The sequence below is a fragment of the Balaenoptera borealis genome (assembly GCF_965194805.1).
Source record: "Balaenoptera borealis genome assembly, chromosome: 1".
In the NCBI taxonomy this organism is placed as follows: Eukaryota; Metazoa; Chordata; class Mammalia; order Artiodactyla; family Balaenopteridae; genus Balaenoptera; species Balaenoptera borealis.
The window spans coordinates 105,958,370-105,985,254 of record NC_138860.1 but is presented as its reverse complement, the minus strand read 5'-3'; the positions used below and the strand labels follow the sequence as shown (position 1 = coordinate 105,985,254).

At 40.0% G+C, this 26,885-nt stretch overlaps 1 protein-coding gene across 9 annotated transcripts in view; it reads left to right on the top strand.

The window, feature by feature from the left end:
* CDC14A (cell division cycle 14A) overlaps positions 1 to 26,885 on the top strand; it is a 176,290-nt gene that overhangs the window by 79,784 nt on the left and 69,621 nt on the right. For all 9 annotated transcript variants that reach the window (XM_082384469.1, XM_082384467.1, XM_082384466.1 and 6 more), the window contains 3 exons: positions 2,100 to 2,162; positions 15,421 to 15,508; positions 22,076 to 22,306. In XM_082384469.1, the coding sequence (XP_082240595.1) occupies positions 2,100 to 2,162; positions 15,421 to 15,508; positions 22,076 to 22,306 (382 nt within the window). The remainder of the gene's footprint in view (positions 1 to 2,099; positions 2,163 to 15,420; positions 15,509 to 22,075; positions 22,307 to 26,885) is intronic.

The window sequence follows — 26,885 nt, the reverse complement described above, 5'->3', positions numbered from 1 at the left end:
CATCATTCCATCTAGAACACATAGTCATGACTTATGAGTCAGGAATGTACGTGTTTCAGAACCCATTGGCAAGGGTCATCGTGGACTGTAAATATAGTATCAGTAGTGAGTCTTGTTCTAGTTTCTTTTCTCTGATGTAATATAACATTGCTTTTGCCCTGTTTTAATTTGAGAAAATTGTTATGGTAAAATATGCTACTTGTTTTCTGTATGTATATTTTTGACTTTGATATTTCATCTAGAAATGAACTTAGACTCTGTAAAACTTTAGTTCTCTTTTCACTTAAAAACTATCAAGATAATCTAGCCTATCCCCTGCAAATAATATCACCAACACACACTTCCAGTAACACCAGTTAAGAACCCTTATGGATATATCACCCAGTATACAACCTAAAATTGTAGCATTTAAAAAAGTAATTTACTTATTGTTACTATTATTATTATTTTGCCTATCCTGCCATCTGGTACAGGCTGTTTCTTTTATAAAACTTATGAAATTGAAAAAGAGTTCACACTGGAATATCCTTGCCTGTTATGGTAACTGGTAACTTGATGTAGACATTTATGACATCCTTCCTGTTACAAAGGAAAAGCATGACTTTGTTCATTAATAAGGTCTTCTGTAAATTTCTTGTTTCATCAAATGCTGGGGTTTATTTTACCCAAATGAAGATGAGATTTTAGAGGGTCTGATAGATTGTTCAACATGTCTTTAAGCAACTGGGACACACTGTCCCTCTGTACATTCTTCTATAAAGCATCGTGTGCTGGGCTATTTTTGTGGCAACGAGCACCATACCTCCTAAGAAGGTAGACAGAATATGGCCACATTTTTCCCTTTTTAAGAAGCATATCTTTCTGATTTTGATGTATTAGCGTCATTATAAGCATCAGTTATATATGTGTGAACCACACACAGAGGCATACACAAACACAAACACACTGAAAAAAAGAGGAAGGAAAGTGGTACTTCAGGGCATTATATTCTCACCGTTTTCTCTGAAATGGTACATATGGATGAAGTAAGCATCTTTGTTTAAAGGTGGGATAATTTAAATAGCTTGTTCTGCTTATCCTGTAGAGGTTGTCTAAATCAGTGTTGTCAGAATTTATAAGAATCACCTAGGAAGGCATTTTAAAAACGATGATCCAACCCCCAAAGAACCTGATTTCATAGTTCTGGGATGGGGCCTAACGGTCTGTATTTTAAATATAAATTACCTTAAGTGCAGGTGGTCCAGGTTCTACATTTTGGAAAACACTGGTCTCTAAGGTATTTTCAAAGATAGATGTACTAAACTTGGCTTAACAGTTTCTTCTATTTTTAATGACTTGATCATGTAACTTTCAAGAGTAACTGTGGTTTTGTATTCTATTGTAATCTGTACAGCTTCGTGACATACAAAAAAAAAAGACTGTCCTCTTCAAAATATTTTATCTGAGTAAGCCAGATAGGTTTTAGTTCTAAGTCATTGGTTACAAAAAGGAGTATGAAATTTTTCTTCGTGTTGTTAAACAGATCAATTCTTCCTTCTAAATTGTAAGAGTAGTCAAGTACATTTTTACTCTGTCAGAAACTATCACCATAAAACAAATTCTCTCAATGTAGAGTTTTAGGAACAAATAAGGGCCTAAAATGCCCTTTTTACTAAGTATCTCACTAATGATAAAAGGAAAATAAAACCTAAGAATAATTGTTTTTTCTTCTAACTGAAAATTTAATCACTATTATATACTCTGTCATAGTTAGGTATAAATTAATTGCATAGTTCCCAATAGGTTTTAACTCTACATTTGCTAGTATGTTCCATTTTATATACATAAGTAATTTTACATACAAAACTAATGTATATTAGACCTTAAGAGGCATATTTTGTGGGACATAGTTCCATGTTTTTCTAAGTGTTTAGTCCCACTGGCAAGAAAATATCAAAGCAAAATTAGATGTTAGATGATTGCTTGGTATGCATTACAAATAAAGGTTTCAAGCTTTCTCCTTCAGATCAGGCAGGATCATTTGTGAGCAGGAATTCCAGAAATGGCTAGAAGTTGTTATCAATTTCACATGCAAAAACTAATTCACATTCTTATTTTAGGGATTACAACATGGATTTTTTGACTTTGAGACATTTGATGTGGATGAATATGAACATTATGAGGTTTGTACACTTTATCTTTTTGCAAGATATAATTTCATGTTGATTAAATTGTTCTTTTTTTCCTAGCACTCAGGTATTGCAAATTGATTGGCTGCTAAATAAAAGCATTCTGCAGTTTTCTATAGTTGTCAGTTTCCTCCTCTCAGCTTTGGTTATTGCCTTTGAACCAGGACTTATCAAAATTTTCGTTGGAAAAATGCCATATCTCTCTATATTCTTTCATCACACCTTTATTGACAATTACTTTGAACCTTTAGTTTGTAAGAAAAAATAATTTAAAACTACAGTTTAGTAGTAAAATTTTGTTACTTTTATTTTTTAAAATTTATGTTTTGGTTAAAACAAAACCGGATTTATGCCTTATAATATTTTTGACTGCATATATTTTATTTTGAAATACGTCTGAATGTACTCAGTTCTAAGAGTTGGCTGCATTTTTTTCCCCATGGTGCCATTACAAAGCTTTCGAATAGTATCTTGCCTGTTCAGTGAAGCAGTTTAGGCAAAGGCTGTCCAAGTTACCTTGTGCTATAAGGAGATGTTGAGGAAGAGCACTTCCGGGGTAGTAGAGGAGTCTAGAAGTAGTTAACTTTTCCTAAAGATGAGACATCTGTAGACTCTGAGTAGTCTGACCACTCCATGAAACTGAGCTCGTCTGTCGTGGCTCTCCTGAGGAGTTATAACATTTATCACTCTCCTTAGCAAGACAAGGGTAGCCCTCACATTCTGGGCTCTAGTTCAGGATGTGTCTATTTGGATATCCTGCTTACATGTTAAACTTAACACATCTGAGAAAAAATTAATCATCTTTCACCCAAACATGGGCTTCTGCTTTGTTCCTCTGTATTAATGGAATCACCATTCTACTGTTCACCCAGGCTCAAGACTAGAAACATTTCTTCCCCCCGCCGCCCAAATCTAATGAGTATTTGAGTTCCCGTTGCTAGGGACCCAGTGTGTATTTCATCTCTTTCTTCCTTTCTGTTCTCACTTCCTTCCCCTGGCTCAGGTCTTGTGTCCTCTCCGGTAGACTATTATAACTGCTCTTCAAGGAGCCCAGGCTCTTCTCCTCTTGGTCTTTCACACACTTGACTGAGTGGTCTTAAAACAGAGCTCTCGTCTTGTCTTGGCCCCAAACCGGCTGCCGCTCTCATTACCTGGCTCAAATGAGGATAAACTCCCCTGTCCTCGTATTGTTAGCTTTGGATGAGGTCCAGCCCACCTTGCTAGCCTGTCTCCTGTTTCTCCCCTGTGTGCACTCTCTGTTCCGCCTGCACCGAGCTGCTTATTTACTGTTTCTTGAATGTCTCTGCACTCTGGCTGAGCTTTCTTTCTCCAGATACCCGTCTCCTTTAACATTTTCCTCCTTCACTTGTGTGTGTAAAATCCTCCACAGGTCAGCTCTCACTCTCTACAGAATTCTCTCCCTCTCAATTTCATGTGTCAAAATTTGTGCTTTCCATTTTTCTTACATCATGGCTATTTGCACACAAGCCTTATTTTCCTTATTAGATTGTAAATTCCTTGTGGGTGGGACATGACTAAATGGAAAATATGTATTGCGTTCTTGGATAGAAAGATTTAACATCATAAAACTGCCACTTCTCCCCAAATTAATACATGTAGTACAATTTATTAAAAATCGCCAAAGAATTTCTTCTTTTTTTTTTTAAATTAATTAATTAATTAATTAATTAATGGCTGTGTTGGGTCTTCGTTTCTGTGCGAGGGCTTTTCCCAGCTGCGGCAAGCGGGGGCCACTCCTCATCGTGGTGCGCGGGCCTCTCACTCTTGCGGCCTCTCTTGTTGCGGAGCACAGGCTCCAGACGCGCAGGCTCAGTAGTTGTGGCTCACGGGCTTAGTTGCTCCGCGGCATGTGGGATCTTCCCGGACCAGGGCTCGAACCCGTGTCCCCTGCATTGGCAGGCAGACTCTCAACCACTGTGCCACCAGGGAAGCCCTCTTCTTCTTTTTAAACTCCAAAAGCATCGTTATTGTGGCATTTCTAGTAGTGTCAAAAGAAAAAAATCCTACTCCCCCTCCCAGAAAAAACGAACTAGAAACAAAAAGACACTTATAAGGGGAAAGTTTGAATAAATAACCTGTAGTACAGATACACCATGGAATGTTACGCAGTCATTTGAAAAAATTGATTTGAGCTATACCACTTGTCTTGGAATGATTTCTATCATATATTGACTAGAAAAAGTTGATACAGAAGAGTGCTTATAGTATAATCCCCCCTTTTTAACAAACAATGACAAGACCCCCTCCACCCTGTACATGTATATGTGTATCTGTGTTATATGAGCAAAGGTAATTTCCTGTGAAGTGAATGAAGCTTAAATTTTAGAGGGCCCCACTTGCATGGGCACCTTTTTTGTGTTCATAACATTGTATTCTTTTCTTAAAATGGGCCTCCACATTAGATAAGTTTCAGGTGCTGCCAAAACCTGAATCTCTGTGCCACGTTTATGAACCTGGAGAAAAATATATGGCAAAACTCTAAAGCCATTTCAGTTAAAGGAGAGATTACAGTGGAGGCTAGAGAGGGAGGAGGCGGAGGACATGCCACAGTAAAGAGAGAAAACTTGTCGATGTTTTACTTATTCCTTTATCTTTTTAAAAACTTTAATGGTGATGTTGAGAGTTAGTTGAAAAAGCTATTGAAAAACCTGAAACATAGTATAATTTCATTCTTGAGAACCAACTAACAAACCAAACATCTGGTAAGAATGTGGTCACACCGTAACCTGAATAAATAACCACCATCACCACCATCACCACCACCACCACCACCACCACAACCAACACCACCACCACCACCACCACCAGCACCACCAGCACCACCACAACCAACACCACCACCACCAGTACCACCACTACAACCACTACCACCAGTACCACCACAACCGCCAGCACCAGCACCAGCACCAGCACCACCAGCACCACCACCAGCACCACCAGCACCAGCACCACCACCACCACCACCAACACCAGTACCACCAACACCACCACCAGCACCACCAGTACCACCACCACAACCAACACCACCACCAGCACCACCAGCACCACCACAACCAACACCACCACCACCAGTACCACCACTACAACCACCACCACCAGTACCACCACTACCACCAGCACCAGCACCAGCACCAGCACCACCACCACCAGCACCACCACTCAGGTAATGGCAGGAGGGAGAGGAGGCAGTTGGTGAACATTTGAAAAGTTTTCCGTCAGATAACTTCCTCTTTGAGAACGATATATCCATTCTATCATAAAGCCAAAAAATAGAAAATCACAAGTCGAAGTGTGATCGGCAGGTGGTAGGCATTTCATAAACGCTGCTTAAGGAATAAATGGATATAAGTAAAGGAACCCTCTTCCCGACAAACTGTGGACCATTCGTTCCTTGTCATAACTTCTCCCACTGTTTGCTCTGCTTCGGTGAGTCTGGACATTTGGTAAACTTGTGGAATAGCTAAATTCATAGGCTTCATTAGCTCCAACAATGTCAGTATTCCAACGTCGTTTGTAGTTTTCAAAGTAAAAGTTTATCACTGATAGCACATTATGAGAATGTAAGTCTTAGATAATACGGCAATGCTCAAGTTAAAGCTTTTTAAAAAGGCACTTCTGGACTAAACCACATTTAATATATAATATGACTCAAGAAAAAACCTAAAAGCAATGATGCGGCAGTTGTACGTGAGATTAAAAGGGAGTCTTATGGAAGAAAAAAAAAGGGAGTCTTTATGATAACAGTGCTCTTACGCATGCCGTTAATGACAAGGTCAGCAGAGCACAGGAACCGCTCTGCTCATTCTGCAGAAGGGTCCAGAGCAGTGCCGTCCAACAGAAGTGTATGAGAGTGTATCTATCTATATACATATTTTAAAATTCTAGCAGCCATATTTGGAAAAAGTAAAGAGAAATGATGAAATTAATTTTAATGATATATATTTAATGCAATATACCAGAAATGTTATTTCAACATGTAATCAATATAAAAATTATTAATGAGGTATTTTATGTTTCTAACTTTGAACTGAGCCTTTGAAACCCAGTGTGTAGTTTATACTAGGGCACATCTCAGTTTGGACCAGCTGCATTTCAAGTGCCTGGTAGCCACACGTAGCTAAAGTGCAGATTCTGCAAGGACAGGCTTGCCAGTGAACTCTCATAGCCCCTCAGAATGACATGAAGCCTAGGACGAGCAGCACAGGTTGCACCTTCTAGCTTCAGGTGACCTAACTGTTCACATAAGAATTCATTTCAAGGCTCTGTTCCATTTAGAAGGCTTGGGGTAAGATATCTCAGATAGCTTGCTTAATTTTCTTGTGGCTTCCAAATGGTCCACTGTATGAACTATTGATAAACAAATGTATCTTCTAAAATACGGTCTCTCAGGTTCTTTGCCAAGCCGATGTGGAACTGTACATTCTTCATATTTGCACTGATCAAATAGATGTAACCCTGGGAACTATGCTGGGAAGGTCCAGTAAAGTAACTGCAAGATGGTGGCCCAGAAGCTTCTGCTAGGAATCAGTGTCACCTTTTCCACCAGGCTTCTTAAGGTATTTTCCAAGGACTTGAGAGCTAAGAGCAGTCACTCCTTTGAAATCTAACCATCGATCAGTACATTTGAAAAATAGAAACAGACCTTTTGCCCTCAGGAAAAGCAATGAAGATGAAAGAGTTTGAGTATTCAATCAAGTTATGTACCTGGAGGTATGTGAGGAACTGTATCCTCTCTAGTAGTAAAGCTTAGTGGTTAATTGCTAATATAGGACAGTATTCTGCTTGTAAGACTCTGAAGTAGCACCCACATAGAGGCTGCCTTCAGTCAATTTCTGTTCTTTTGGGGAACTATCCTTACCAAGTAAGACCTTGTCTAAACACCACCGATCACTAATGATGCTACTCTTAAGCAGTCATTATTCATCAAAGAGAATTTGAAGTTGTGTCTTCAGTTCCTTATATTGGGTGTCCCCTAAACAAAGCAAAATGGGACTTTCCACTGTTTACCAGAAGGCTTGCCATATTTGATGACGTCCCTGTGCTGGCCATGCAGAGATGAGCTCACAGAGCAGCACCCTGCGCCTAGTTGAGGGGAGGCTAGAGGGAGAGAAATGCAAAGAAATGCAGCTTCAGTGGCAGCATTTGGAGATGCCTCATCAGTGTGGCTTACATTAATTACCGCATCCAGAATTTGGTCCATGCAACTTTGAGGAGCTGCCTTAAATACCCTTTTGGGAATCAGCTGGAGCTTAAAGTTCACATAAAACCTACTTCAAACGCTAAGAAGTTACTTTGACTTCTTTCTTTGAGCTATTTCATATCTGCCATTGTTTTTTTTCTCCATAAATCATTCCTTTATTTTGAGAAAAAAATGCTTTCTATGAAATAATTTTGTCAATATGAGGATATTTCCCAGAATATCAAGTTATTATTGACTTGCCCCTGTGCTTTTACATGCTGGCAAACCTGGGACACTTCTTCACCACGGGTTACTTGATGGAAGTGGTTAGAGCTGGGCTTGGCTTCTGTAGGCCTGGAGACAAATTGGTTCCTGCCTATTTGAGAGTGGAGTCACAGCTCAAGGCTTCCTCTTGTTTCTCCCGTCACGGCACACGGGGAAAATGTGACAGTATTTGATCAGCACTGTGTGATCATAGCTCACAGCTTACGGCAAGTGGCTGGGGAACTCTGGCTGCCCCAGCCCCTGCCCAGGAAGCTCCATTCTGTTACACCAATTGGGAAGCTCTGTTCTACAGAAATAACGGTGTACAGGTCAACGTTTGTTTCTCTCTTTTTTTTTTTTTCATTTTTAGAAGGTTTATTATCTGTCACTTAAGTACAAAAAATGTTTCAAGTGAATGTTGTATTTCTACCCTTTAAAATATATTTTTTTCAATTTTATTTTATTTTTTTATACAGCAGGTTCTTATTAGTCATCCATTTTATACACATCAGTGTATACATGTCAATCCCAATCACCCAATTCATCACACCACCACACCCACCCCCTGCCGCTTTTCCCCCTTGGTGTCCATACGTTTGTTCTCTACATCTGTGTCTCAATTTCTGCCCTGCAAACTGGTTCATCTGTACCATTTTTCTAGGTTCCACATATATGCGTTAATATATGGTATTTGTTTTTCTCTTTCTGACTTACTTCACTCTCTATGACAGTGTCTAGATTCATCCACATCTCTACAAATGACCTAGTTTCGTTCCTTTTTATGGCTGAGTAATATTCCATTGTATATATATACCACATCTTCTTTATCCATTCGTCTGTCGATGGGCATTGAGGTTGCTTCCATGACCTGGCTATTGCAAACAGTGCTGCAATGAACATTGGGGTGCATGTGTCTTTTTGAGTTATGGTTTTCTCTGGGTATATGCCCAGTAGTGGGATTGCTGGGTCATATGGTAATTCTATTTTTAGTTTTTTAAGGAACCTCCATACTGTTCTCCACAGTGGCTGTAACAATTTACATTCCCACCAACAGTGCAAGAGGGTTCCCTTTTCTCCACACCTTCTCCAGCATTTGTTGTTTGTAGATTTTCTGATGATGCCCATTCTGACTGGTGTGAAACAAGAAGATGTATCACACTCTTTATGGCCTCAATTTGGTAACTTTTCAGTTAATTTATTGAACAGATGTTTATTAAGTACTTCCTGTTTGCTCAGTATATTTACTAGGCTAATATTTCTTTTTCAGAAGGCCTCCTGTAATTTTGTCTCTCCATAGGTGGAGTTAGAGCCTTTGTTCTTATCACCTGCTGTCGTAGATTCCATATATTCTTGTGCCTCATTCTGCAGACGTTACCATGTTTGACCCTTCTCATATGTTCTACTTCCATCTTTATGTTCAGCAGATTAATTGTCTATACAGAATTTCTCACTGATCTATGAAAGGCTGAATGTGGAAAATTTTGCCCCTGAGGCATTCTAGAAATTCAGCAATTCATAATCCATCATTATTGCTATTATCACTAAAGGATGCTCTTTTGGGAAAAGAGCACTGCTGTTCTAGAAGGTGATTTCACATTATCTTGGCCACATTGCAATGTAGCCCATCTGGGAACTGTTTGTGAGAAAGTGTTGGTCAATTCTGGATGCTTGGGACTGGGTCTTTCTTGGCCCTTGGGCTGCTTCCATCAAGTCTCCACATAACTCTCAGAGTCTATGTTTTAGAAATTAAGTCTGATTATATCACTCCCCTACTTTAAGTCTTTCATGGGCTCCACCCTGACTGGAAGTGTGGAGGAAATGCAAACTCCTGAATGCAGCCCCAAAAGCCCTTCTGGACACGGGCTTTGCCATCTTCCCCATTTTTGTCCTTTTCCCTTCCCTCCTCATACCCAGATCCATGCAGCAGTGCATCTTCATGCTGTTGTGCCTCAGACATGCTCGTTTCCTCCTCCTCTTCCCTGTGATCCTTTCTCCTCTGCCCACCGTATTTATGTGTTTACATGTCTGAGTCATTTTTAGCTTGATGGGAGCTCTTCTCACACAGCGTGTGTGATGCTCTGTTTACACACCTGTGTCTTCCCTGCACTCTGGGTACTTGAAGTCAGGAATGTGTCTCTCGCATCTTTGTGTCAATAAGTAACCCACTGGCACAGTATACTTGTAGTGGGCAGTCATTAAATGTTTGTAGAATGAAAGAACTAATGAATAAATGAGTCAATAAGTTCTAAAAAAAAGGAGTATAGCACATTTCAAGATATTTTATATAATCTGTTAAAAGTAACTACTTTTCAATGGAAAATGACCAAGACATATTAATTAGGAATCCATTCTGATTTTGTAGTAACATTCCAGGGGGAAAATGTATTGACTATGGTAGACAACTTCTTGAAATGCTGTTTCTTTTTTTTTCATTACCAGCCAATCTATGCAGCAAGAGTGAGTTGTTGTTGTTTTTTTTCCAACCAGTTATTTGCAGCACAGATTGCTAGATATTGTAATCTTCAACCAGGGCTTGCATGTAAGGCCAGTTTAGTTTAATATTACTAAACTGGAGAGACTGTCTCCAGGTTGATTATGTCATCCTTCATTGCAGTTAATAAGTAAATTGTCAAGTGATAAGGTGGTGTAGACTCCCAACATTGCCCTTTTGCATACACATTGAGAGCTAATAAGGTTTGTTAGGCCTCTTATCTCTCAGTGTGTCACCTCAGGTCAACAGCAGGAATAATTGAACATCTAGGGTATGATGTTTCAAGGCTTTGCTTTGGATTAGAATTTGTACAGCAAATTAGAATGTAATGTAACCTGGATTCTGCTTGATTTGCCCTCTACTTGTTCATGAATTATAGAACTGGAAAAATGTGAATTTCTGCCACTGTAATTGTGAATTCCTGCCGTAAGACTGGGATCAGGCACGCTCCAGAATGCAGGTATATGGGCATGTCCTCACACCTGGAGGAACTAGAGAGCTGTGCATCCCATGGTGATTTGACTGTTCAAAGAACTATTAGAAGCATTTCCCTGGAGCTATCCTGTAGTGTTGATTATACCCCTCAAAGGCCACAAGTTTAAGGAAGCAAGATTCAATCCTTCCTGGACCCAGTGTTTCCACATCTACTAATACAGTGCACCCAGTGCTGGTTCAAAGATTATGTTGGTTAAATCTATAAAATGTTTTGAGGTCTAAGAAATTTCCCATGTTTTTCCCTTCCTCTTTAATTATTGTTTGGTCTCTGTTCCTTCTTTTACCTCCACTTCTTAAGAGAGCAATCTTGACTCTGTTTTCACTCAGTCAGTCAAAGTTATGGTCTGGCCTTTACTCTTGTGACTCAATGGAAACTGTTCTTGCTTAATGCAAGACTTAGCCAAACTGAATTGTTGTGCTTGGTCTTCTTCCTACTTGATTTACTCTGTGGCCGCTCTCTAATTCTAGAAACTCACTTTCCTCCCTAACTTCAAAAGTTCTGTCTCTTACTTTTCTCCTCCTTCCATCTCTGGCCATGTGTCTCAGGATCCCTTGCAAGTCCTTTCTCTTCCCTTGCCCACCCGAAATGTGCTGGTCTCTAGGGCCATGTGATTTCTGGTTAAATACATTCTCCATGAGTGAGGGGACTGTTTCCAAATTTCAACAACCATGTATGTGCTGATGGCCTCAAATCTTCGTGTCTTGAGCACTGGAAAGGTACCTGCACACGTGCACTAGATTCTTGCTCCCTGCGGTTGCATTAGCAGGGGCGTTCACTGGGTGGGGCTGTGAGAGCAGGCCCCTAAATGTTTTCTATGTTTAGAGGCGAAGCAGTCGTCCACCTGGGGCTCCTCTTTCCCTCTACCACACTGTTTCTCTCAAAAGCAAATCTTAAGTAATAATCTAGAGTTTGACTATTATTTAAAGCCAAATGGCAAGGGAACTTAATTTAAACCAAATACCTCAAATATTTACTTTGACTTAAGCTCATAAAGTGCCAATCATGACAGCATATTTGCGTTTACGTAATACAACTATACTATCAACGCTATTTTATTGTTTCAGAAGTAAGGAAATATAAAGAAGGTGCTTTTTAATGAATAAAAAAGACTTTGTCTTTCTGTCTTTATTTTTAAAATAATCTTTGTGCCACCATTAAACCTCTTATGTACTTGTATTATAGCATTTATCAAAGTTTAATGCAACTTTTTCTTTAATGGGTATCTTAGTTCAGGCTGATATAACAAAATATCATAGACTGTGTGGCTTAAACAATAGACATTTATTTCTCACAGTTCTGGAGGCTGGGAAGTCCAAGATCAAGGCACCAGCAGAACTGTTGTCTGGAGATGGCCCTCTTCCTGGTTCATAGATGGCCAAATTCTTCCATGTCCTCCCTGTGGCCTCACAGAGGGAGCTCTCTGGGGGTTTCTTTTATAAGGTCACTAATCCCATTCATAAGGGCTCCATCTTCATGACCTAATCACCTCCCAAAGGGCCCACTTCCTAATACCATCACACTGGGGATTCGGTTTCAACATATGAATTTTGTAGGGGACACAAACATTCAGTCTATAGCAATGGGTACAATGGAGATGGTAATAACACCTACCTCACAGGGTTGCCCTAAAGATGAAATGAGTTGCATGTCATAGAGTAGTGCCTAGCAGACAGTCCGTGGTATATCTGTTAGCTGCTATTATTATTAACGTTATTTGTTACTTGTTTTCAGACTCCTTAAGGGCACAGAGGGAATGCTTTTTATTATTTTATGTGTGACACCAAGTTGATATATATAATAAAGGCTAAGCAAATGTTTTAATGAATGTTGAATTGTGCTTCAAAACTGTTTATCCATGTTGCCTTAGAAAACACATCTGTTGATAAAGGGAACCAGTCCAATAATTGTCAATCTGAAGGTCTGTCTTTTCTCTCTTACAGTCTGTTTATCATAGTGGTAAAAAGGCCAAATGTTTTTCAGTGTTTTAACTGAAAAATATCTCTGTGACTATTAGAATAGAGGCATGCCTTACTGGCACAGATTTATTTATTAGAAGTTATAAAAATTCATGTTTTCAAGTCAAATTAGATTTTATTTAATTTTTAATTTTTTTCAGTTTTAATACAGTTTATTTTTACTTTGTAAGACACTTTGATTTCTTTTTTTTTTTCAAATTTTATTTTAAATGCACCAGGAGAGTTAGCTATTCCAAAGAAATCTGGTGAGTCTTATGTAAGCTGAAGGATCTTATAGTAACATGAATATTAACACCTAAATGTATCAGTTTCAAGAATTCACATTTTCATTTTGGGGTTTTCTTGTAGTGAAGAACATCTGCAGTTTCTCTACATAGTACTTGGTAGGTTGTAGGCTTTGGATTGGAAGAGGTAAAATTATTCTCTCACCTCATCTTTGCCTAGACATTTGTTTATAAAATGTGGTAATGTTGGAAAGTACCTTAAGTTCCTGTCTGATCTAGGTTTCTTGGAAGTGTGTGTGTGCACAAACACATTTAATTAGAAAAACCAGCTTGTGTTATCATAAATATTTTATTATTGATAAATATTGACATTTGTATAATCCACTGTGAAAGAAGGCACAGATATTAATTTTGGAAGCTTACCAGTAAGGTTATGTTATATTAGTCAGTTAAAAGCTGTAACTTTCTTATTCATTTTTTTTCAGATTTGGATCTAAGACATAAATCTTTTTGTTTACTCCATCAACCTTATCCAAGTTACTGAATATAACCCAATATTATCTAATGTTTATCTTTTTGAGTAGGCAGATTTGCAAACATATTCTTTTGGTTCTGTGAGTGAGTTCATTGCCTCTCTCCATATGATTGATTATAAAAGGTTACTGTTTAACCAAATGGATGTCTATAACCCAAATAAACAGCAATAGCACAATGTATATATTTATCTAGGCCAACTTTGTGGTCAAGGATACAGGAATAGTGAACATAGAAACCTGTTTTCTTCTACTGTTCATAAATAATTGGTTTTAGCCTTTTCATGGTTAGAGTATACCCTTATTTTTGAATTTTTAAATAATGTTTTAAGCTTAAGAATTACTTGAGATGGATATTGGGCCATTAATTTGAGACTGCCTTATTTAAACAAGAAAATGTTTAATTATCATAAAGAGTTGCATGTTAAATTCTTTATTCAAATTGTTCTAAATAGATAGCTATGCTTGAGATTTAATTTGGCATGTGTAATCATAGCACTCAGCATCTCTAAGATTTTATTTAGGGCATTATGGAGATTTTATGTTTATTATGACTAGATTAATGCAATTCAGACATTTACAAGGTGTCATGTAGAGTTTCATTTATAACTTTTTATAACTGGGAAGAAACATCTGCATTTTAAACATGAAAATTATACAGCCAAGTTATGATTTTTGTGGAAATCAAATCTAATGGGTAGTATAAGTAATTAAAGTAGAGGCTCCAGATTTCCTTGGTGGGAGTACTCCAATTTATTTTAACAAATACTTATGAACTCTTACAGCAGAGTGCAGACTCTGTATATGACACAGATTCCTACCATTGAGGTCTGTGCCATGTAGTGGAGCAGAGAGCCTTTTCTGTGGATAACCTTGGCCCAGCAAAGAGAACTGCCTTCCTTCCCTGCCTGGGGAGGTATCTATGCAGTGCTATAGAGGGGGGAGACTTGGAGACTAAAAGCTGTGCCTGGTGGTGGAGGATGGGAGTAGGATTGGTGTTGGGGGTGGGTTAAAGAATGCTTATGGGAAGAAGAGATACATATATTTTGTGATGCATTGCACAGCTGTGTCCCAATAGCCTGCAAAGTTTGGGTCCCCTCAGCCCTGCCCCAGTGTTCCCTGGGTTCAGAGGCACACCAGGAAGGGAAGGAAATGAAGGAGGTAATGGAGCAGTGGGAGGATGCTTGGCCCCTTGCCTGGTCTTCAGGCCTTTTCTGAGGATCCTGGAGTGTTTGGACCAGAGGCTGACAGCTGGTGATCAAAGTCAGCCCACAGATGTGTTTTATTTGCTTTCCTACTATTAAAAAACTTAATTTAAAACAGTTAACATTTCAAATATAGAGAGATTTTACATGAACATCCAATTGGAAGATCAGCTATATTCAATCAAGCTTTCCTGTGGTCAATTGGCCAGAGCTGAGGAGCATTTGCCTTTATTTATGTCTCTTGCCTGACCCTTGTAGCTGTTTGGCTTGCAGCTCCTGCAGGAGACTGTGGCAGTCTCCAGTTTGTGGTACACCCTGAGGGTTTGATGAGCCTCTGTCCCTCACTCCTGTCTTCTGTTTCCCCGTCTAAAAATCAGCAGCGACAACAGATAGAAACCTGTAAAAACAAACAAAAAATGGAGGTGTGTTCATCATGACCCTGATATTTATAGACTTTTTCATTGTTTAAAGTATGTTTACCATGTTCATGGAAAGTGCTTATATTTTCTGTCTTCTCTTATTTCCCATTATTTCTTGCTGGGGCAAGCAATGTTTGTTTCATTTCATTTCATTGCAGAGTGGCCAAGAGACAAAATTATTTTTAGCAAAGTACCTCCACTTTGAATAAAGTTTTCTAAACTTTTCTTATAGTCTAGATAAAAATTTTTCGAAGCGGATTGAATTCACAACCATTTTGAGAATCAGATGCGTGTTTTTATTTTAAGCTATATTATTTTGTCTTCATGTATGTCCAACTAGTCTAGTACTAATAGAGTGAAAAACAGTTATATTTGTAAGGGTTTCCTAAATTGTATAAGAATTATAAAATATTTTTCTTCTCTTTTCTCACAAAATTCTTCCAGCGAGTTGAAAATGGTGACTTCAACTGGATTGTTCCAGGAAAATTTTTAGCATTTAGTGGACCACATCCAAAAAGCAAAATTGAAAATGGTAGGTTTTTATTTACTTTACCCTCCAAAAATTTATTTCAGTTCATCTTCTTGAGTTCTTAATTTCCTCAGATAATCCTTTCTATTGGTAATATTCTCCAAAGAATATTTATTAATTAAAAAAATTGAACAGTATTTCAATTGTTCAATTACTAATTGAACAGTAATTAGTGTGTTAAATATTAGAGTTTAGTAAGTGGAACTATAATCACTGTTTTAAAACTATCAAATTTTTAGGTTGCCATAAATAGAGTGTTCACTTTACCTTGACCCAATTATCAAAGAAGAATCTGAGAAACCAACTGGTCAGAACAATAAGCAGATTGCTGAATTCTATCAGTGGTTCTCAGATTTATTCGGTGGTGGTGGCGTGCTACACCTCAAGGTATTCTTTGGTAACACCATGTTGAATAATGACGATGATGGTGACAATAGGTGTCATTTATTAAGTGCTAGTTACTAGCTAATCACAGCATTATCTCATTTAGTGCACACACAACTCTATGAGGTGTAGGAACTATTATCTCTATTTCACAGAGGAGGAAACTGAGGCATATGAGTAGGAAATTTGCCCAAGTTCACAAAGTAATATGCAGAACTGGTGATACTCCAGCCAAGAGCGGGGCTCCTAAACATTGCCACTACACTGATCTGCTTAGTTCCATCATGGCAACTAGGAACAACTTTCTAGCTGACAATAATTAAATTACTTACTTGCAGTATATGTAGAGCCAGGGGCATACATATTCAGGAAAAAAAAGCAAGACAAAAAAATAAGCCTCTTGAATGAAACATGATAGGCTATGTGTGTTTTCCCATTAACATACATTTTTTACTGAATTATTTTTTTTAACCTCACATTCCCAGAAGACAAGCAATGATAGGCACCAAAGGTTTAAGAATAGTTTATGGGAGAAGTACATAAAATTAAAAAAATATCACCCATGAACATAATAGCTCCTTTTTTGCTCCCTCTCTAGTCTTAGAGCTGGAACACTAGTCCTTGGAGGAACATAATTTGAAACCCTTAGTCTAAATTTATAGGTTTATTCTTCTTTCATAGCCATCATCATCATCATCATAAGTATTTATTCTAAAATCTAGTTTCATTGTATATGGTTATTCATGCATTTAGATTTGATAATTTTTTTGAGTTTCCACACATGTGCTTATCATTTTATACCTATGACATATCTCACAGGGAACTCTGCTTAAATCATGGGAATTGAATCATCCCCTCTGGGGATGGGTAATCCAGGTCTACAGAGTTACCGTAACAAATAGGATGTCTCTGTACTGAAGCCATAATTAGATCTTCTCATTTACACATTTGCTCATGAATCCGGTTCGCTCCAGACATTGATTGATTAACCTGTTATGTTGGTTTGTTAGGAATAACTTGTTAAGTGCCTGAGGAAACTGCTTTCCACCGTTGGTCTTTCAAGACAGGATTGATTAAACCTCCCTTTAGCCTTCTGTGCAAAATGATCTGACTCAGACCCAGAAAACCTTAGTAGGCGTATGGTTTCAGTAGTGGCTTTGTTGTTGGGTGTTCATTTGGTGAAACTGAAAGAATTTTGCCATATAGGATTCACTTTTTAAATGAAATTTTCTTGAAGAGAAGATGAGGGGTGTAATTTTTAAAACCCATTTAAAATATTTTTATAGAGGTAACGCATGATTTTTTTTTTTAAAAGAAGAAAATGCAGATGAACTCATAAAAACAGCATTAAAGTGACCTATAATTCTACCCACGTTTTCTAGGTTTACTAGTTGGTGGTGGGATTATTGGGGATTTTAATTTTCTTTCCATCTGCTTCTCTGTATTTTTTATTTGCACATATTTTTTTTCTCTCTTAAAGAATACACACACACACACACACACACACACAGACTTATAAAAATATTCCTTTTTTTTTTTACCAGCATGGAGTCATAACATGATTACTGTCTTATAGCAGCTTTTTTTCACTTAATATATCACATACTCCTTTCCATGGCAATAAATGTAGATCTTCATTATAATTTTCCATGACTGCATTCAATGACTGTGCCATAATTTTACTAATCAATCATTTAAATTTTGAATGAGATCTAAGTTGTTCAGTTTTTCACTTTTTAAAAACTACAGTGGTTGGCATACATGTGCATACATCTTTTTTGCAGCCCTGGTTTCTTTTCTAAATTCTTGGAAGTAGAATCACAAGATAAAAGGATGTATTTTGTGTGTCAATTCTTAATTGTCAAAAGTCTTAAAAAGATTATTTTTGGCCCTATATTACAATATAGGGAAATAATTATCCACCATTTGCTTATATGCTGGGAGTGGTGCTAATAAGCCTTTTGTGCACACCTCATCTATTTAATAATCAGAAACACCCCCGGAACAGGTGGTAGTTATTTTGTGGAAGAGAAGATGGAGACTTGGTAACCTAACTTGCCCAGGTTGACATAGCCAGAAAGTGGCAGTGTGTGGATTCAAACGCAGGTCTCTTTGATTCCAAATTCTGTGTTCTTTTTTATTTTACTACAGAGAAAGAACATGTTCACTACAGAACTTTAAGCAATCTAGATAAAAAGTCACCTGTAATTATATAATCTAGAAATAACCACTGTTAAGATATCGTTCTCTCTATATCTTTTTTTTCTATGCATATACTGTGCCCTCTCACATTGAGAAAAAAAGGTGTGAAAGTGCTGCTTACCTAATACTTGCCAGTTTTTATGTCTAGAATAATTTCATTTAAGGCTGTTGTTGGTAAAATATTGATATTTTACTGGAATCCCCATTTTAAGATCTGATATTCACTAGAAGTGTCATATTTTTTTGTAAAGGGGTTTAACTTTGTAAATTCTTTTTGAACTTAAGAAATTTTTTTTTTTTTTTAGTTGAGAAACCCCTGTATTTTCTGAGGTGGCTGAAAGTCATTTTAGGGGTCTGTTAGTAGAAAAAGGCAGATTTTTAAGGAGTTAGCACTGAAATAGCTGTTGCTAGGATGTAGCAAAAGGAAGCCCTAAAATCTTGGGGTCTGGCAGAATGCATTATAGCAGTCTTAAGTGTGTGTTGTCAACAGAGACCAACTAGGAGTTCCTTTCAGCCATCTTTGTTCACATTGTTTTGACAGGGGGGGACAAGAGGAGCCCTACCCCTTTTTTGGTTAAACAAGCTTGACTTGAGAAATGAATAATATAGCAGTAGAACAAATTGGATTTCAAAATTTCCAAAAACACCCCCAAACTCTTAGGTGGCAATGTCCTCATCTCTACTTCAGAAAGAAAGAAAGAAAGAAAAAGGAAAGAAAGAACAGGGAAAGACAGCTCAAGACAGGGAATCCAAACAATTTGAAGCGTCAGCCTGCTCATTTAATGAGAGAAGCTTGGTGTGAAGAGCCTGGGCTGGTTGAAGTCTGGCTCTGCCCCTAACTGGCTGTGTGAGCTTCGTGAGTTCCTCAACTTCTCTCATCATCAAACGGGGAAATAGGATGCACATTGCAGGCGTTTGGTGAAGATTAGGGATATTTTAGGAAGTGAGTGCCTTGCACAGTGTCGGGCACATTAATAGGTGCTTATTAGGTAGCAGATATTCTGATTACATTTTTATCATCAATGAACCTGATAAACATATTTTATTGCTTTCCACGTTTGCCTGCCTATTTTGCAGTTTTTACTTTTAATAATGAATGGGTGGACTAGTCATTTGACTCTGCTGTTCTTCAGTTTCCTTTAAATGAGGGTCTGGGAAGAGATGAATTTTACAATCTCTCTTTGCTTTGAAATTGTTTGGTCAGCGCCAGGGCTCTGCCTGCTTTACTGATGCCAGGGCACCATCTAGTGGCCAGATGGAGTAAGGATCGGATGAAAGCTCGGTCAGCTCCGTGCACATTGCTAAAACCAGTCCTCCGTCAGAAGCATCCAAATACATCGAAAACACAGTTGTTCAGAGGTCAGAAGATATTGTCATTGTTGGTTATAACTCATTTGAAACCCTTCTGAGGATTTTTAAGAAACTTCCTCACAAATCTAGGAAGTGCAGCCCCTAATGTTCACGTAATGTCCCGTGTTTTGGAGATCTAACAAATAGAATTGAGTTGGATTTTACCTTAAATCATCCCCAGCACCGGCCCTAGAATCTGACTGTCAGGGTTCAGATGCTGTCTCTGTCTCTTCCCAGCAGTGTGTGCATGGGCCAGTTCACTTTCCCAGGCATGAGTGACTGATAATTGTAAGGTTTAATGAGATGATATACATGAACCACTTAGCTTAGTGCCTGGCACATAGTAAGAGCTCAATAAATGTTAGGTGCTATGATTACCATTACTGTTATTATTTCAGTGCCCTATTACCATATTTGGATAACTGTTCAGTGTTCTTTTCTCAAAAGATATACGCAGTTTCTCTTGATAGTAGATTTAGGTATATTATCTGTAATGCCATTTACTCATGATGGGAATTCATATATGAAAAGAGAAGTTCTTACAGCCTTGGTGGAGGAGGGAAGGGACAGACACCAAAAGAACCATTAGCGTGCTTCATGACAGGTGCCATTACAGAGGTGCCAGTGATCACTAGGACCCCAGGGTTAGAAGTACTTGCCAGACTGTCACACCATGTCCCATCCCATGTGTTCCTAAGCCCTCTCCTTCCCATTCCTTACATGATAGAAAAGCTCTTGTTTCCTTATGCCAACCACAGTTCCTTTTCGCTTTAGGCTGGAAAATGATTTGAGCAAACAAACCAACTAGGAAAACAGATTTGATTTTTTTCCAAGTGGAAAGGATCTGTTTTCTCTAAATGTGTATAAGTCACTGTTTGTACACAGAAGATTGTAAGTAAGCTCTGTCTTACCTGTTTGCTCAAAAGCAGCCTGGCTTGTGAAAATCATGTATCTGGGCTGTGGATTAGTTAGGCCTGCCTGCCAATTCTGCGTTCATCCCTTGTGCGACCTTGGCTAAGGGTGCCAGTTAGGGCTCTTGGTTGCACGCAGCAGATACTGGAATTATGCTGGGGAGCTCACAGTCTCCAAGCGAAGGCTGGAAAATGAGGCTGAGAAAACGAACAGGATCTAAGGGAGGTCATGTATGAGCAGGATCCAGGCAGGAATGGAAACCACTTTATTTCAGACAGAGGGAATGCAATATAAGGAATTTGTTAGAGAGAAGGCTAAAAAGTAAAAGGACAACTCTGAAAAAAACCAGCATATTAAGGAAGAAATAGTTATTGCCTTTAAGGCAACGAGGGACAGAAAGGAACACGTGAGGTTAGCAGGACCTGGGACCTTGGCAGGTGCTGGGAGCTCCGAAGAGCTGCTGCTTGCATTTGGAGCCTGAAGAGTGGGGACCCTGAGGCTGGGCTGCAGGCTGGTGCCGGGAGTGCCAAACTAAGCTGGGAGTTCCTCTCTTCTGCTGCTGAAGTCATGCTGGCAGGAAAACAGAAGACATCCCTTCTCCCTCCTCTGGCCTCCAGTTGCTCCGGCAGTGCTTTAGTGCCTCCCACTTTTCAGATGGACAGGAGCCCAGTGGGAAAGGTAGCTTGGGAAATGTTATATGTACACCCCAGCCCCGGCATATGAGTTGGCTTGCAACTGAGAGAAAATAGCAAATGACCAGCCTATGCAAGCTTCGAGGCAGCAGGAAATACAGCCACAGTGCAGAAACGGCTGGTTCACTTTGCTGGCTGCTGCTGCCCGCCCCACTTGGAGCCCACCATCATGAACGAGCTCTGAGTGAGATCCCCTCACCTGGTAGGCCCTGAATGGGTTACAGATGTGGTAATCAACGGGCTGAGAAATTAGTCCTTTTAAACCCTGGGGCCACTAGGCAAGGCTTGCAGTGGCCAAAGCCCCCAGGGGTCACCTTGGTTGATTGGCCAAGTCGAGGTCATGTGTCTGTAACCCAGCTGACTGCAGCTCCACGTGATGCTGGACCCACTCACAGTAGAACGGGGGTTAGAGCCCGACCACTTGTTCTCCTCAAAAAAGAAAATGTCTACAAAAATGATCCCTCAACCTCTTTTAGTTTCTTAACTGTTACATGGGGTTTACTATTTTTATCTCAATAGGTTGTTTTGAGAATTAAAAGAAATTTGTGCAGTTGTGACTTGTACATGGTAGGTGCTTAATAATCAGTCTCTCTTGTGGGGGACTGCGTTGTAGATTAAAACTGTACACCTGGCAAAAAGGCTGCGGTTCAAAAGTATTTGTCAAGAGGAGTAAAGAGGACAGAGTCCTTCCAGGCCTATTGTATGCATCTGAGGGCCTCAGGAATGCCTTTGTTTCGGCTTGGGAGGAGTGAACTCCCAGGATTTGAAGCCTAAAGCTTGAGGTTTTGAACGTTCACGAGCTATTTTCCAATACTCAGAAAAGGTTTTTTTTTTTTCCCTCCTATGGTGTTTTTCTCAGTTTTTCAGACTGCTGCTTTTAGGAACGTGCTTCGACCTACTCTCTCCTGAAATGCGCTATCCTCCTAAGCTCTGTTGAGATTGATCATCTTTATTGTGAAGGGTTTTCGTGTTCCTGGGTTACGTAAGACGAAATGCGTGCCTTTTGCTTACAGCCCCTGCTTTCCTTTAGGTTATCCTCTTCACGCCCCCGAAGCCTACTTTCCTTATTTCAAAAAGCATAACGTGACTGCAATCGTGAGGCTGAACAAAAAGATTTACGAGGCGAAGCGCTTCACTGATGCTGGCTTCGAGCACTATGACCTCTTCTTCATCGATGGCAGCACACCCAGCGACAACATCGTGCGAAGGTTCCTGAATATCTGCGAGAACACGGAGGGGGCGATCGCGGTTCACTGCAAAGGTGCGAGCAAGGAGGCCTCGGTGGGCACTGGGTTTCTGAGAGGGGGTGAGCCAAAAGACAGCAAAACATGTGAAACAAAGCCAGTTATAGGCTTAGGAAACAAATGAGTTGTTTTTAGTTTGAGAAAACTGGAACACAAACCCATTTAAACGACCCCTTCCCAAAGAAAGGATCGCTTGGACGTGGACAGTCGGTGGTGTGCGGCTTTCCGGACGAGGCAGTTGTTCTGGCCTTACGTTCCCAAATTCACAATCGCTGACACCAGGTGCCACGAGGAGGGGAAATCGCAGCAGCACCGTCGGTAGGCTGGCGCAGTTGTCAGGAGGCAAGGGTTGTTTGTTCCCCTTTCTCCTTCTCTTCCATGATTGCCCATCCTTTTTCCATCCTCCTCCACACATCTGATATTTAATGCTCCCATTTCGTGACCCAGCTATCTGGAGCCCCACTTCGCACCCCCCTACCCCTTCCTCTCCCCTATTAGCCTTTTGCATCGTGGAACAGAGTGTCTTACCTGCCGATTGCAAGGGGCGGCAGCATACCTAACCCTAACCCTGACCTTAACCCTAGGGGCGGCAGCATACCTAACCCTAACCCTGACCCTAACCCTAGGGGGCGGCAGCATACCTAACCCTAACCCTGACCTTAACCCTAGGGGCGGCAGCATACCTAACCCTAACCCTGACCCTGACCCTAGGGGGCGGCAGCATACCTAACCCTAACCCTGACCCTAACCCTAGGGGGCGGCAGCATACCTAACCCTGACCCTAACCCTAACCCTGACCCTAACCCTAGGGGCGGCAGCATACCCAGCTGGTTTATCGCTAGCTTCCTTGCCACAGGCCTGTTACTGCCTCTTTGAAAGACTGAAAGACTTATGTAAATGCATCTGTGGTCTCCAGGAGTGGGTACTTTGGAACAGGAGTCGCCAGATTTAGCAAATAAAAATACAAGATGCCCAGTTAAATTTGAATTTTAGATAAACAGTGAGTACTTTTTTAGCATGTCTCAAATAGTGCACCAAACATACATTCTGTATTTTACCTGGCAACCTTGCGTCAGCTACTCAGAAAACATGAAATACCATTTGCTCTAAGCCTAGTTGTTATAAACTCTGAGGAGGCTCGCATTGTAGATTTTCCAGCACGGTGGAAGGTATTTTACCGGGGTCTTTCGTTTCAGTGAGGAGAAATCACTTTGGCCACCAGGGGTGGAGCCTCTAGTTCCTCACATGCAGCTTTTCATACCGCCACTGGGTGGTGCTGTTCTCCGGTGTTGAGTCTGAGAACCGGTTTCTGTCGCGTTTTATGCTAATTGCCTGGTAGGTGTTAGGGATTGTACTGTTCTTTTCGTGTGCCTAGTGCTGCTGTAACTGACTTACTCAGACGAGATGGCTTTGGTTCTAACAGAAATTAAAATACCATTTTGTAGCCCCTTGTTTCTATGTTTAAGATTTGAGTAGGTGGAGGTGCTTTGCTGAACATGTGAGCAGTAACTGGAAGCTGCATTTTGCGGGAGCCCTGGCGAGGGAAACGGGCTGCACGTGGCCCCTGGTTCAGCGGAGGGCGCCTCAGTCAAGCTTCGTCCACGTTGACAGAGCCCCCTCCCGCCCCTCCGCGTTTCTCAGCAGGACGGGGCCCCGACTTGCTGGACTTCCTGTCTCGGGGGTGCGGGGGGCGTGGGTCTGTTAGGAAGGACTGCTGCTTTCGGTTCTGCCCAGGTCACTGTGGGGTGGCGGTGCTCTGGCTTGACCCCGAGTGATCCATATGCGCCCCGGCTTTGCCTCTCCATCCCATTTTGTTAAAGATTGCCCAGACCCAAGGAAAAGCCTGCATTTCACACGCAGTCGGCCCTCCGTGGTATCCGGGGGTCCCGCATCTGCCAAAGTGACTATAAGGGACTTGAGCATCCCCGGATTTTGGAATCCGCTGGGTTCCCGGAACCAATCCCTCGCGCATACCAAGAGACCATTGTATTTCAGCTGTCAGTGGAACTTGAAAGCTAATGGGAATATGGCAGCTGCTAACGTTTAGTAGGAGCTATTCATATGCTCTGTTTCAAAGCTTATTTTTGTGTCATAAAAATCAGTATTTTTCCTGGGATTAATTTGGCCTTATTTCCTAATCAGTTAGTTTTATGGTTACCAAGGCATATAGTTTCTCTGCCTGTCATTGTCTTGGATTGACAAATTCAGGGGAGGAGAAATGCAAAGCTTTCCTTGAAACTCAGCATCTCTCTTGATATTATTCCTCACCTAACAAACATTGGGAAAATGAACCGCTCTGGTGTTAAACATTCTTGTTACAGGTATTCTCTTTATTATATCCTTGACCTGTGAATGTTGACCTTGTAAAGAATATGTTAAGAAATACATATATTTTATGTTGCAGAGGTTTTGATATTTTAATCAGAACCTTTAGCATCGAAGTCAGTTCTTTTATAGGAAGGTCACATTTACAGGTGGTGACATCTTTTTGAGAGTGTTATTTCATTTGCTTCCACTTGTACACACATGTAGGATTCTTTCATAAGGATTACACTTTTGATTTAATTACAGCTGTATTGCTTTAAATAGCGTGCTTAGCTACTATAGGCCTGTTAATTATTTCGACATCTGCCCTAATTAAGTCAGCTTAGTTTCCTGGGAATTAAAGCAGCAGGGAGCATTTTAATTGAACTATAAGGAGGAGGGAGAGAGACCCTTATCCAATGTCAAATGAACTTTGGTAGCTGCTGAGAAAATGACTATTTCATGCCTCAATGTAAAGTACTAAAAACAGAGACAAACTGGAAACTAATTTTCTGGGAATGTGTGAAATCTTACAATGATTCAATATCTGCAGTTTGCCTTCTGGTTGATAAAAGGAATGGCTATGATTTCGTGAAATTTTCTAGCACAAATAATCATTAAACAACGACAACATTGTGATGTTCCAGTATGTGATGTTTGATGTTCTGTAGGAGTTTCAGAAAACGCCTGGAACTGTAAGGCAATCAGTGCTTAACTTGGTGTAAATAGAAGACGTTTCAAAGTCTTCTCTTGCTGTACCAGGGAGCCCTTTAATTATGAATGCTTGAAAAAATTTGTTAAAGTTTTTATAGAAACTTAGTGAACTGTTCCTATTCTGTTGAATTGTGGTAAGAGCTCCTAACTATTGAGTGCTAAGTAGGTTCTTTTTATAGATCTAAATTATAGACTCTTTTTAAAAGGGGGAAGCAACTTTAGTTTTAGAGAAAGTTGAAAAATTTCTGCACCACCTTTTTTTCTTGGTTGTGAGTGTGTGTGATGAGGAGCCCAAACAAGGGAACGGTAGCCTCCTGCACAGGGAGGGGTTCAGGGAGAGAGAGTGTTATCTCCGTAGAGAAGGCCATTTTCTCCCCAGACAGAGACCCAAACTGGTGACTTGAGGGAGGACACTGGAAACCAACTGGGCTTCCTGAGTCAGGCTGTCCAGCTGTGTTGTATCCACATGATTACCTGTAGTCTTGTCAGATGTCTGAGGACTTAACAACTCTGCAGAAACAGAAAATATTTGCTCTGGGCACAAACATGAAGGCAAATAACTCATATTAAAGGAAGAGAGTCCTACTGAGACCATGATTAAGCTTCACTCTTTCCTAAAGAATGTCGGTGTTTTATCTGGGGTAAAATGTACTTCAGATGAAAACAGGACACACACACACACACACACACACACACACACACACACACACCCCTCATCTAATAAAATAGTGTAAATATAATTTTTAAAAAGGAAGAGTGAATGAGAAGGGAATGCCAGGCACCCACAAACATGACCTTGATTGTAATTTCATTTACATTTTTGATATGTGTTCTCAACCTCAGGTGATACTGCCCTCCAGGGGGAAAAAATTGTTTTTGGGTGGTAAAAAACATTTTCTTTTTCTGTATAAAGTGCAGATTTATACACGGCACATAAAGAAATATGTGGTCTGTCTGTGACAGTAAAATTTCATGGGGGACAGTTAGGAAAAAAATGCCTAGAGAGGCTCTTGGTTGGGGGGGAGGACAATAATGAAGAAAAGGTTGAGAAACACTGACTTAGAGACGTGCGTTTTTAAAACTTTCACATTTATGAAACTAGGATGGATCTTAAAATTGATCGCATACCATAGTTTTAATTTTTTCTTAGTGGAACTTAAATAATGGTGTGTGTTACACCATTAGATGACATGGTATCTTAGATTTGCTGAAAAATTGTGTATTTCCAAGTACTGAGGAAATTAGAGAAGATTCTCTTTATTATTTGACTAGAAAAAGCTGACAAAAGGCCCCCTCCTTTTGAGGGAGGTGGGAGATTTTGAAACATATAAAAAACGAAGCCACCAACATTTTCCTATGTCCTTTTCCAACTAAATGTTTTCATGGATGACATTGTACCAATTTTCCAGGCTAGAAATATCCGTTGCCTTTAGCTTTCTCTGTGACCCAATCAACATGTCTTTCTAATTCAGCTCTTCGTTATTACCACTGTCTCCCCCGTCCATGTCTGTCAGCCAGCCTTGCTCCTGCCCCAGCCTTCCAGCTCCTCTCTCTGGCTCCCGTCTCTGTCCTTTCCTA